This window comes from Hyla sarda, chromosome 1 (assembly GCF_029499605.1).
Source record: "Hyla sarda isolate aHylSar1 chromosome 1, aHylSar1.hap1, whole genome shotgun sequence".
Classification (NCBI taxonomy): Eukaryota; Metazoa; Chordata; class Amphibia; order Anura; family Hylidae; genus Hyla; species Hyla sarda.
Window position 1 is genome coordinate 97,535,678 of NC_079189.1, and position 13,761 is coordinate 97,549,438.

The window sequence follows — 13,761 nt, forward strand, 5'->3', positions numbered from 1 at the left end:
AATACTGACAACGGTAACAAAAACAATCTTTCATCACTTTCATTCAAAAAAAAAGTTCTCCTTACAGACGGCATACACTTAATTTACTTTAAGAACTTCCAAGTTTCCTTCTCCTTACTGTAACAAGTCTATTTAAAGAGACATCCTATATCTTCTGGGTGCCACAGGTTCATCACACTGCATGGCAGTGACTTGACCCTTGACACCCAATGCATTAACCACCTACCTAAGAAGTTTTTGCTGTATAACATTGTCATTGAAAGGTATCTCTACACTGGGCAGGGACCATGCACTTAAATATACACAAGCGGGATCCATCTTTTGAATGGAAACCATAGATTACCACAACAAAAGTGTTAAATAGTCATTTAAATTACTTTGTTGCCTCATGAGGCACCTTGTCTGAATGTAAAACAATCTTATAGGTTATGAACATTAAAGCATATATGCTATATCTTAATGAGGGTTTTTGTCTAGCGTGAAGAGACATGGACCCTATTTGAGTGGAAGGCTTAGATGGTTTTGCTGTAAGGTATAGTTGGTGTTCTACAGAAGATAACCTGTACAATGACAGGTTGGCTAACCTGACATGTTATACAAATAAAGAATAGGTTGGTAAGATTTGATGACCATTTCCCTAAACCTGAGTTTAAGACCATTACGAGCTATCAGTGTACCAGACACTTGATGACGATGAAGTTCACAAGGACAAACGTTCATTCACACATCTTCACTTGTGCAAATATTTCTATCCAGAAAATAAAAGTGTATAGATACCTATACAGAATAAAAGAATGAGTACCAATTATTCCAGTGGATATGCTAGTCCCCAAGAACCAGGATGATGGTTTTAATGAAAAAAACAGCAATAAGGAATGTGGCTTTTTTATATATATATATATATATATATATATATATATATATATATATATATAATTCTGTACAATACATCTTTCCAATAAAATATTCTTGCTTCTCAGAAGCCAATTCATTTGATATGTAATAAAACATATATGAAGATAAAAGTCGAGAGTCTATAGGACGAGTAATTCCAGTCCAGGGCATCAAGCACCATATGGATGAAAAGCAGCTTCAAATCTTGCATATAACCAGTCCTGAATAACAGCACTACATACAAAAGGTCCAACAAATGGGGTGTTGGTCTTCATTTGACCCTACCGATCCTACGGATGAATGGTTTACTCCAAGCTCTGGGTTACATTTCCTAGATATGTCACCTTGATTTTCCATTATTGCTTTCAGATTGTGGGTTGGTGAAAGAGTCTCGAATCCTAACAACTTCAGCTGCACACAACTGTCCAAAAACTTTATTGTACCATTCTGGCGTACGGCCCCTGGAACAGAGAACAAAAGCCACATGTTAGGTATCTACCTACAAATTTATTATGTATCAAAGTATTACTTCCCTTTTTACTTTCCCCCAGTTTCAGAGCAAACCATGCAGTATCTGCAAAGTTATGCTGGGCTACGTGATATTATACAGGGTTCCTCCTCTAGAATCCAGTCTGATGGCTGTTTCAGATGATGTCAACATCTTCAAAAGCAGAGAGAACATTTGATGAGGGATAGTGGTGTGCTAATTCCTGATAGGTATCTCTAACCCTCCTGACACTTGGTACAAGTCTTGTCTTGCAATGAATGAATTACAGCTCATGCATACACTGGCTATAGGCCTAAAGATTTGGCCACAATACCATTCACATTCAGATATCTTTTTTTAACCCCTTAAGGACCCGGGGTTTTTCCATTTTTTCCATTTTCGTTTTTTCCTCCTTACCTTTAAAAAAATCATAACTCTTTCAAATTTGCACCTAAAAATCCATATGATGGCTTATTTTTTGCGCCACCAATTCTGTTTTGTAATGACATCAGTCATTTTAGCCAAAAATATACGGCAAAACAGAAAAAAAATCATTGTGACACTAATTTGAAAAAAAAAGCCATTTTGTAACTTTTGGGGGCTTCCGTTTCTACACAGTACATTTTTCGGTAAAAATGACACCTTCTCTTTATTTTGTAGGTCCATACGATTAAAAGGATAACCTACTTATGTAGGTTTGATTTGGTCGTACTTCTGGAAAAAATCATAACTACATGCAGGAAAATTTATACGCTTAAAATTGTCATCTTCTGACCCCTATAACTTTTTTATTTTTCTGTGTATGGAGCGGTATGAAGGCTCTTTTTTTTTTATCTGAAGTTTTTAGCGGTAACATTTTTGTATTGATAGGACTTATTGATCTTTTTATTCATTTTTTCATGATATAAAAGGTGACCAAAAATACACAATTTTGGACTCTGGAATTTTTTTGCGTGTACGCCATTGACCGTGCGGTTTAATTAACAATATATTTTTATAATTCGGGCATTTCCGCATGCGGCAATACCACATATGTTTATTTTTATTTAAACTGTTTTTTTTTTTTTTATGGGAAAAGGGAGGCGATTCAAACTTTTATTAGGGAAGGGGTTAAATGATCTTTATTCACTTTATAGGGGGCTATAACACTACACACACTGATCTTTTACATTGATCAATGGTTTCTCATAGGAAACCATTGATCAATGATTCTGCTGCTTGAATGCTCATGCCTGGATCTCAGGCACTGAGCAGTCATTCAGCGATCGGACACAAGGAGGCAAGGTAAGGGACCCTCCTGCTGTCTTACAGCTGTTCGGGATGCCGCGATTTAGCCGTGGACAATCCGAACAGCCCCCTGAGCTAACCGGCAACGATTTATTTTCACTTTAGACTTTGCATTCAACTTTGAACACCGCGTCTAAAGGGTTAATACTGATAACGGTGCCGCGTGCTTTTAGCCACGTGTCCAGGCCGTTGTTAGAGGTCGGGCCCGACCCGCTATGCCCCGTTATAGAACGCGAGTGGAATCAGGACGTACATTTATGTCATTGGTCCTTAAGAGGTTAAAATGAAAGTCTAACTGGGATGGGGACATAAATGAAAACATATACATTATTTCATATTTATGATTATCTACCAATAAACAAGAACATTTTTGAGAATGAGTTAAAATTTTTTGAGCAATTGGGCTGATTTCTATTGGTGAAAACCAAGTTTTTAGTTCTGAGGATGGAATAGTTATGATTAAAGGGGTACTCCGGTGGAAAACTTTTTTTATCAACTGGTGCCAGAAAGTTAAACAGATTTGTAAATTACTTCTATTTAAAAGTCTTAATCACTAATAATCTTAATCATTTCCTTTTTAATTTATTTTCTGTCTGATCACAGTGCTCTCTGCTGACACCTCTGTCCATGTTAGGAACTGTCCGGAAAAGGATAGATTTGCTATAGGGATTTTATCCTGCTCTGGACAGTTCCCAACATGGACTGAGGTGTCAGCAGAGAGCATGGTGGTCAGACAGAAAAGAAATTCAAAAGGAAAATAACTTCCAGTGGAGCATACAGCAGCTGATAAGTACTGGAAAGATTAAGATTTTTAAATAGAAGTGATTTACAAATCTGTTTTACTTGCTGGAACGAGTTGATAAAAAAATATATATATAGTTTTCCACCGGAGTACCACTTGATCATAAACTATTCAAAGTGTATGAAAGACAGAAACAGTACCAAACCTTCATGGATTGAGTTTGGTATTGCAGCTCTATCCCATTGGAGGAAGTGGAACTGAGCTGCACACAACCTGTGGATTGGTATGAAGTTGTTACTTTTACATCTAAGGCCATTTACACCTAAATATCCAAAAGTAAAAGAAACAAAAATCCCCAAAATTCTCCTGATGGAGAGTCACAGATAAGAGGAGGGGCTGGGGAATTTCTCAATACACAGACCCCTGAGCACCTAAAAAGAAGAACACACCTCCTTGGCACTTGCTAAGATGGTAGGCAACAAATGACACTTTTCTTTTTATTGCAAGATCCAGAACCATAAACCCAAAGAAACGGTTCTTACCTCATATCTGCTCTGCACAGGTAGGTAAGCTTGGATTTTCCTGTGCCACAAGGCTCAATGAGGTATTTGGATAAAAGCACATTGACTCTCACACCAAGTAAAGGAGCTTGGTCTCGTTCAACAGATGTGGTCTGAAGAGCACAGACTCCTTTGGGCAAATTTGTTCTCCAGGATCTGTGGGAATTAAAAGAAAAATGTAAGAAGCATGCAAAAAGAAACCTCATGTAATTCAATAATGCCACTTTTTTTGTTTTATTTACCTTAAGACAACAAAGTCTCGAGGCGGATGTGGAGCCATGCTGTTTTGGACATACTGATAAATATCAGTTTGTTCATCTAATGTCTCAATAACTTTTGAATCCAGGAGATCTTCATCCCACATGTGCTGCTCTTTTAGAAGACGCTGAAGAACAGTTTCTGGCTGGGCTGGAATCTCTATAGTGCTTTTCCATAGTCGGAGTGGAGGGCCATCTGGAATCTGCCCAACAAAGGAATAGTGGTAAGATAAAAGCTAGAGGAATGGATACAATTTATTGTACAGGAACAAAGCAACAGAATCAATTAATGGTGGGAACTGTTTTAGATCCCCTTCTTCTCAACAACAATTACATATCCCATGTAGACTGGCCCTTGTTTACTCAGCCTATTACAAAGCTCAATTATCGAACTGTCTTATGGGTCCTTAGTCTTGTCATAAGACAACCAAACATTTAGGCTGATCTTACAGGTTCAAGCTTTATTCAAATTTTTTGATGCAGTTTTGAAGCTAAATCCAAGAGTGGATGCAATAAAAAGAAGAAGCAGTATCTGTCTTTTATGCTTTTTCTCCTGTTATAATTCACATCTGTTTTAGGCCTTTGCCAACTGAATAACAAAATCTGATTAAAACCTGAACGTCTAAAAGAAAGCCTTAGAGTGTGTTCTCACTGTTGGGTTTTTCCATGCAGATTTTATTGCTCAAAGTATGGGACATAAACAGAGGACACGTATAAAAGAAATACTGAGATGTCTCCACTTTTTAGATCTATTACTGGCTTTGGCTTCAAAAATTGTATCCAACAAGCTGAATGTGGGAACACACCCAGGCATTAGCATCTCCTTATTAGAACACTGTCACAACAAGTAAGCTGAGGACAGAGAATGGAAAAAAATAAACAGATGTTCATCCTGGGAAACACAGCACTGCAAAATATGGCCTAAAGGGCTAAAACATATGGCCATATAGAAGCAAAGTAATAATGAGCTTCTCTGGCAAAACCCACAATAAGCCACAGTCACAGGAAATAATACATTAAGGTAACATACGAGTAACCAGTCTGATTATATAAAACGACTCATATCTACTAGTAATAGATTTACATTTATTCTAAAAATACTCACTTTTTTGTATGCAAGATCGGCCTGCTCAGACGTGGAGCAGCTGACCCAGCCTTTAAACTTGTCCTTGGCCTCCTTTAGTAAATTGTCAATACCCTCTTGAAGGTACGACTGATAATCACACTGGCCCTCAGCATTGCCAATGACCAACTCCTCCAGGCACACAGGCCTCAAATCTTGTTCCATATACGAATTGCGACATTTACTCATTTCCTCAGGGATCTAGAAAGGGAAACAATAACATAAAGCCAAATCTGTTAATATGTCTTAACAAGAACTTAACTGTGTTGGATTTACTCCATTTAGGAAAAGCCTGAACACAATCTCTATGTAGCACAAAGATCTATATTAGTATTATTACAAAGGAATGCTCCCATTCTGTTAATCCAGAGTTGAAATCATTATGTAACCAGGATAGAAAAATAGATTTACTATGTGAAAAAAACAACTTCTCCCTGCACAGAAGGTTAGAAAGAAATCAGAAAGAAGAGGGTGGTATTAATGTGCAGTTATCCAAAATGTCCTCTAGGTGAGTGTATTTATTACACCATGGCTAAAAGTACCTGGAAGAGTTTTTTGCATTCAGCGATCATATGTGCCAAGCCTTGGGTGGCAGCAAGGTTTTCATTCAAATCTTTCTGATCAGGTTTTCCCAAGCTTTGCTTTCTCTGCATTACTCTGGAAAATAAGAACACAGAGTGGTAAGGTTGGTTTAGTCATTGTTCGGATTACATATAAAACAACCAAAAAGTAATAAAAAAACACTGGGCATTCACAATCTGATGTCTACACTGGGCATTCACAATCTGATGTCTACACTGGGCATTCACAATCTGATGTCTACACTGGGCATTCACAATTTAATGTCTACACTGGGCATTCACAATCTAATGTCTACACTGGGCATTCACAATCTAATGTCTAGCACCTGGCCTGAGTTGGCAGTGCGTATAGAGTGATTTAAAGAACACTAAAATGAGAGTATCCATATATCATACTCTGCTTTACAAGCCCTGAACTAGGTATAACACTATAAGGTATAAGGATTATCTTGTTGCCCACATGACAATACCAATACATTAAAGGATGTGATTGTGAGTATGGGCCATTACCTTGGAGAGGAGTTTTCTCTCTTTAAGGTGTTTAGGTGGAATAATGAAGGTGCCAAACAGACAGCCAGGTTGGTTGGTGTCATCTGATTTTCATCCACAGCTGCAGCTACATCACTCAGAAAGTATAAGAGAGTCTGGAGAACCTCTCGGTTTTCGTCAGGCAGAAGCATAATGGCAGCTTTTATTGCTTGGAGACGCTGGTCCTTTGGAACATCTAAAAACATGAAAACAATCCAATGTCAATGCACAGAACTGGTCTAAACAATACCCCTGTAAATACATGTGTGCTAAAACAGATATGTAGTAAAAAAGATAAATACTAAAAGTAAGTTGTATCAGACACCAGGGTCTACTGATTTTCTTCTGGGTGTCATTTTTGGGTGGCCATATTCTTTGTTTTGTCAAGGATACATCCCCTGCTTTTCTTGGGGGGGAAGGAAGAGGGAAATTTATGAGGTACCTCTTAAGCAGGCCACACACATTAGATGCCAGCCAAACCCACCAATTTCGGCAGGACCAGATGATATGTAATGTGTATGGAGGCAGATGTCAAAGGAAAGAAGGATTGGGAAGTTGGATTTCAACTTGGTGATAAGCTGCAGCTAGGGGAGTGTGGCAGCAGGTTACCTTCTCTTTCGTTTCAACACACATGCACGCTTGACCAACAGCTAATGTGTACGGCCAACCTTATGTCTCTTTAGATGGGCAGACAATTAATAATAATCTATTTATATATTGGCAACAAATTATGCAGCAATTTACAATTTTGAGGATACAAATACTGACACATGTCTATGAGGGTCTATGAGACAATTGCTTGACATGAACAACTATTAACTATATACAAGATGATTGGCGCTTGTTTAAAGTAAAACTTACATGGGACAATTGTCAGAGGTCAAGGGCTTCATGAATGATTACTCAATTGTTCATGCAAGCCTTTCACTTCCATCATTGTGAGCAACACATCCTCTATTTACATGAGAACATGTGCTTCAGACAAATGAAGATTTTTCAGTCTACATATGGGAAGTTGTCCGTTGATCACTGGGTAATGTTTGACTGATAGGGTCAAATTAAAGGGGGAGATTTATTAAAATCTGTCCAGAGGAAAAGTTGCTGAGTTGCCCATAGCAACCAATCAGATTGTTTCTTTCATTTTAACAAGGCCTCTGCAAAATTAAAGAACTGATCTGATTGGTTGCTATGGGCAATTCAGCAACTTTTCCTTTGGACAGGTTTTGATAAATCTCCCCCTTTCAGTTGAGGATTACAATTGGACATATGACCAAAACTTCTCAATGTGTTTCTGCTAGTAAGTAATATTATGGATCCAACTTACATTGGTAAATCTGAAGGCATGTTTCTGAGAGCTTGTTTGTGAGAAGCGGCTCTGGCAGGTCCCTAAAATACTGCTTCAACATATCAGCAACATCATAAGCAGATTGTCCCTCATACATCAGTGCATCAGAACTGTTCTCGCATATTTCCCGCAGTGCCAGGATTCTGGACTTGACTCCTGACTTTCTGAACAATCCCACCTTTAGAGAAAAAAAAATTGTTATCTGACCGGATAAAATTCCAACAACAAAATAATCTTTAACACATCTCATCCACAACAAACCTGATCCAGGCACTGACTGCGCAGATATCGCATGGCTTGCTGTACATTCTGTGGCAGCGGCTGTCCTGATCTCTGGATATTAACGGTTAGAGGAACGCCAAATACGTTCTTGTCCCTGTAATCTGGAACTTTAACACGCTTCATAAACTTTGGCACAGCCCTGAAAAAGCAATGGAGAACGTGAAACATTTTTCAATATTTAGACTGGGATAAAAACATAACAGTGTAATGGTGAGTGATCACTTCAATACTGCAATTTCAGACATGCCAATGGATTAAAGTATTGCTGTATTATACCACACACCTTGTTATAAACAGATCTGAAATTACTGGATTTTATAACATACCCAATAGTTGTTCACCCACCTACCTAATATCTATCTAACTATCTACCTAATATCTATCTACCTATCTATCTTACTATCTATCCATCCATCTATCTTACTATCTATCTATCTAACTACCTATCTATATCTTATCATCTATTCATTTAATTATCTTTCTTATCTGTCTCATATTTTTCTTCTTTTCACATCTATCTATCTATCTATCTATCTATCTAAAAAGCAAAAGGGCAACAGCACTCAAAAAGTCCAAACGATATACAAGAGAAGGTGCAGGCAACCTGTAAAAGGATCAAGTCCAACGATCCATCCAAATGTAAAAAAGGAAGATCAGGGCAGCACTCCAATAGCGTGAAAAAAAGATAAAATTTATTCCATCAAAACAATATGCAAAACAGCAGCGACGTTTCGATCCTCTCCAGGATCTTTTTCTATCTATCTATCTATCCCTATTAATTTTATTCATATCTATCCCTCTTTCATTGTTTCATATCTATCTATCTCTCTATCTCTCTTTCTCTCACATTTCTTTTCATCTATCATTAGCAGTATTAATGTAGCAGGCTTTAGTTACATACTGGAATACACATTTGACTTAAAAAACTCTTCTGGGAATCCTTAGTTCTTATCATGCATTTGTTTGGAGATGTACATAGGACTTCTAGTTAAAAAAAAAGGCGTAGCCAGAAGACACAATTCTATTAACACAGCTCCACATTATAATAATGGAGACAGAAGCCAAGAAGTAAGTCAATAAATCCTGCAGTGAAAGACCCCTAATAATGTCACTTCTTCACCCTCCTCTTCATCAGGACAATATAGCCCTTTTAACAAAGGAGGTTTTGTACATCAACATTTGCCATTAACAAAAGGCTCCAAGTCGGGTCTGCCACCCAGCAGCAGGCATAGCAGCAGGGATCTGGTGTAAAGCATTAGGGGCTGTCAGCCAGAAACATCAGCTCTACAAATGACCACTTTGAAAAAGAAAGCCAATTGTAAGTTACATGGCCAGTTCTAAAGGGGTTCAGCAGAAGAGTCATGTAAAACAATGCTCTATAATTCCCTTTTATGCACCAAACAATTTAAAATCCATCCAACACTTGAGCGCTCGGCCCACTCTCCGACCTTTCCTTACATACACATTCCTCCACACACAATGAACACTGGCCAGATTTTGTTACATATGTTGCCGTAAGAGATTTCATGAAATTAATAATTCCTTCTTTCTGCATAACAAATATAAGAAAAACATTACGAGTCCGAATAAGAATTAGAAACACGAACTGTGGAAAATAACATTTCTATCCGCTAAGACCATCCTCTCAGTTCTTGAAATGGACATAAGAGCTGTTCTGAATGGGAAATGACTTTGATGCTGGGGGGTTACACATTCTTGTGGTGAAGAGGAAGAGGGGACAATGTTACATATTTAATCTATGCCACAAGCAAACCTATGAGCCATTCCGGAGTTATCTGATAGTGAAAAGAATTTCTGTCTATTATGTGCATGCAAGTTACAGCAAAGACACCATTACACCTTTATGCTTTATACAAGAAAGAAAGAGGAATTGCCCTAAGCTGCGGTAGCAAGAATGAATGAGAAACAACAATTTACGACACACACTGTAACTGGACTATTTTTCTAATGCCCATCCCCATGTTTACTTAGATAAATGACACAGGCTACATGCTCACCAGCTGAATCCATGTTTGTTGGATGGGGTGTACTTCTCCAGGAGAGCTGTCAACTTTAAAAGTGAATATTTCTGCAGCAGGTTAATCTGAGTCACCGACTGGCAGTTGATTTGAAGTGAGGCAGACCGTAAGCTGGGCCGGTGAGAACTCTGAAAGCTGTGCCATCTGAACCGATGCCTACATTGTACAAGTGAGGATTAGGATATGAGTAATGCTTTAAGGTATTTATAAGTTACAACTGAGTAACAAGCTCTGACACACTAGTATGAATCAGACATTCTGGAGGTCTGTATATACAATGAGTAAATGTAACGAAATTTTTTTTTTGATACAGCTCATCATATTGTTGTATGACTCCACAGACCCTAAATTCTAGGTGTATGAGATGGAACGCATATTGAGTGCCTGATATCCTTCCCTGGTGGGATTACTTCTGTTGGGTTTTCTGTGGTCTTAGAATGAGTGAGTATAATTCACCCCATACAATCACACAAAATCACATAAGTCTGATAACTGAACACAGTAGGGTTTTAGGTTGAAGTCTTTTTTTCAACCTTACAAACTAGGTTACAAACACACAGAGACTATACACAATCATTAATTTTTGTAATAAATGATTATAGAACCTATTAGCAGATTTTTAGTGTGTATAGTAAGGGCATGGCTGTATAAGGCTTTTTGAATCCGCACATACCTATCATTAGTTATTTGAGCCCTCCAGTGCTAAGAAATCAGAATTTAAAAAAATATATGCAAAATAGGCTTTGGAGCCCACTGGGTGTTCCCCTTGGTCGCTAGAGCCCAGCGAAGTTTGACCACTTCACTAGTTAGTTAGTTCCCCTCTGTACAATGGTCACCTGCTCTACTAACTGGTGAAGAAACCATGGGGAACATGCAGGGATTAGTTTGGCCCATATTTTAGTTCATTGTGAATATATTTATGCATTTACATTATGGTTGCAAACAATCTTTATCTTCATTGCTTAGAAAGGAATGGCTTACAATATAAAGGTTTCACAATACTGAACAGTTCCTTTCTGCAATGCATTGTCTTAGCCTTGCGTCAACATTGGTTAGACAATGAAAATACCTTCAAATATTTATAAATATTTGTTCAAAGGGGTTGCCTAGTTAAGCAACCCATTGTCATACACCCTATTGTCCAATGTCAGGAATCTTTATCTTTGTGTGAAGAGCAGTTGCAAAAAGTATCTCAAGCTGACGGACCTGTCCTGTCCTACAATACATAGACGGCAAACTGATGTGTATGGGCACTGAATATTGTTTTATTTCCACTGTGGAACTTGGGCTGACGGGTGGCACTTGGGCCAATGGGGGAAGGACTGTGAGTGCCTATCTTGATGATTGGTTCTCATTTAATAAGCCTTCTCATGGCTCAATCAATCGCAGCCTGGGCCACATGAATGATCAAGCAATTGCTCTTGCTGCCCTTCATCATTGCCGGCTGCACATCACTTGTCTGCACAAGGCAATGTCTGGCTAATAATGATTATTTCAATGGCCGCACAAAAAAAAATGTGATCAGCTAAAAAACAAACATATGGGCTAATTATTGGGAACGGTTTCTATGAATGCTCATTTACCCAATAATCTTCCCCTGTAAATAGGATTTACTGTCAGGTTTCCCCATGGATTACAGCTGATCAATGGGTTTCCCTGCAGAGGGATCTGCTTATTGTCAGGGGATGTTTCTAGCAAGTAAGGATTGTCCAAAGTGGTGAGCCCAGGAAAAGTACAAGCTACAAATTTAACATTTAGCAACAACTGATCATTTATTGCCTATAATGAATAATAAGACATACCTATTGGATCTTGTCAAGGATGCGCCTACTCCAGAGTCTCTTCTTCCTTGGATAACCGTGGTCTCCTCACACTCATTCAATGAGTTCCCTGTGCTATCCAAATCACTAAGAGCACTGCAGTCATTGTCAATATCTAAGTGTATCTGTTTGGGAGAAGAAGGACAAGGGGACACAGAGTCTAGCGCTGAATCGGAATCTCCCTCATCATAAAATTTCTCTGTCCACTGATTTACAATTCTCTGCATCCCCTTGACGTGGTACAAGATGTCATCCAGTTCTGGGAAAATGTCTTCATGTTCCAGATCTTCCAAGTCCCCATTACTAGAGTACAGAAATGTGCCGGGTACATTGTCATAGATACTCAAGCGGCTTCCTTCAGAACAACAAGAAGTGCGTCTCCTACCACTGAAAGAACTTTTGCAGCTGTTGACGCTGCTTATGCTGTTTTCTCTTGTGAAGTTGAGGTGGTTATGTCCATGAAAACTCCCATTTCTCCAGCTCACAGAGGAAGTACTGTCTGTAGGGGACAAGTTACCATTTGAAAGTGCTTTTGGAAATGTTCCAGGCTTGTGGTCCTCGGGGATAAAAAACACAGCATCATCACCAAAATTCCTCTGGTTCTTATAGTTTTGTTCAAGAACATCACTAAAGGTTGACTGGTTGAAGGGGTCAAACCCTTCTAAGTACATTCCAACTCTCTTGTGACAAGCACTTAAGCTACGTGTTCTTGTAACTGGACTCGGTGTGCTGACTGCGCTGCTTGTTTCTGACTGACTACTACTGCTGCTGGTCTGCGTGGAGTTGGATATGCTCCTCTTGCGCACTTTGGGGGCATTAATATGGTTTCCATTCAGGGAAGTTATTTCCACACAGTTCAGTTGCTTTAGCTTATCATCATCCACCCCTTCTTGTAAGATAGGTTCGCTGATTGTCAAGCCGGTTTTGGACTGTGATTTCTTTTTGCTGTGAGAAGTTTTGATCTTTAAACTTTCCATTCTTTTCAGAAGGCTTTTAGTTCTAGACCTTGATTTGTCATTGGCCTTGATGTTGAAGTTAAAATTGGAAAGCTCCTTAGGAGATGGAAGGCTACCAAAAGAGTCATCATTCGCAAAAAAGTTTCCAGATGAACAAACACTGTTAACGGAGTTTGTTCTTGTAGTGCCTGCCTCGCTGGGAACATGTGCTCTCTGACTGTCACTGCTGGTACTGTGGATAGATGAAACTTCTTGGTGCTCGCTCAGGTCTGTAAGGATGCTATCCTGGCTGATAGCATTTCCCAGCTGATGATTATCACCAAGTGCCAGTTTATGTCCTTGAAACACATCAAATTCTTCCAATCTGGACCATCTCTTACTGTCCCTTTGGAACGTCCATTTACCACTGATTGCACAAGGTTCATCTTCATCTGAATCTTCACTCTATAAAATTCAAAGGGATGATTTTCATTAGACTATTCTTTGAGCTGACACCCATATTATATTAAAATACAGTATTTAAAAGCAACCACATTGATATCTTAAGAAAATGTAAGAAAATGTTAACAATAAGTAAAAATGAGTATTTCTGCATATATTAATGCTGGACAACACTTAAAGGCCCTTGACATAAACCTATTATTGGGCAAATGAGCACTTGTAGAAATAAATATTTCCCAATAATTGCCATGTTAAAGGGCCAGTGATCAGCCACGGAATAAGAAAACAAGAAAACACTGGTTCGTCGGCTGAACACATCTTTTGGACAATGATGAATTAATCACAATTTATCATATGAAGGCCAAGTAGTATTGCGGTCATCACAGAGACTGGTGCTTGTTATTGGGGCCGGCTCAGCC

The 13,761-nt window shown here is 38.6% G+C and overlaps 1 protein-coding gene across 2 annotated transcripts in view; it reads right to left on the reverse strand.

Moving 5' to 3' along the window:
- Nucleotides 1-908: 908 nt before the first annotated feature.
- LOC130356679 (rho GTPase-activating protein 7-like) overlaps nt 909-13,761 on the reverse strand; it is a 197,415-nt gene continuing 184,562 nt past the window's right edge. For both annotated transcript variants that reach the window (XM_056558531.1, XM_056558538.1), the window contains exons 5-14: nt 11,928-13,345; nt 10,105-10,281; nt 8,066-8,225; nt 7,784-7,982; nt 6,442-6,655; nt 5,893-6,007; nt 5,333-5,551; nt 4,213-4,430; nt 3,953-4,126; nt 909-1,355 (exon numbers count right to left, since the gene is read on the reverse strand). In XM_056558531.1, the coding sequence (XP_056414506.1) occupies nt 1,235-1,355; nt 3,953-4,126; nt 4,213-4,430; nt 5,333-5,551; nt 5,893-6,007; nt 6,442-6,655; nt 7,784-7,982; nt 8,066-8,225; nt 10,105-10,281; nt 11,928-13,345 (3,015 nt within the window). In that variant the 3' untranslated portion in view covers nt 909-1,234. The remainder of the gene's footprint in view (nt 1,356-3,952; nt 4,127-4,212; nt 4,431-5,332; nt 5,552-5,892; nt 6,008-6,441; nt 6,656-7,783; nt 7,983-8,065; nt 8,226-10,104; nt 10,282-11,927; nt 13,346-13,761) is intronic.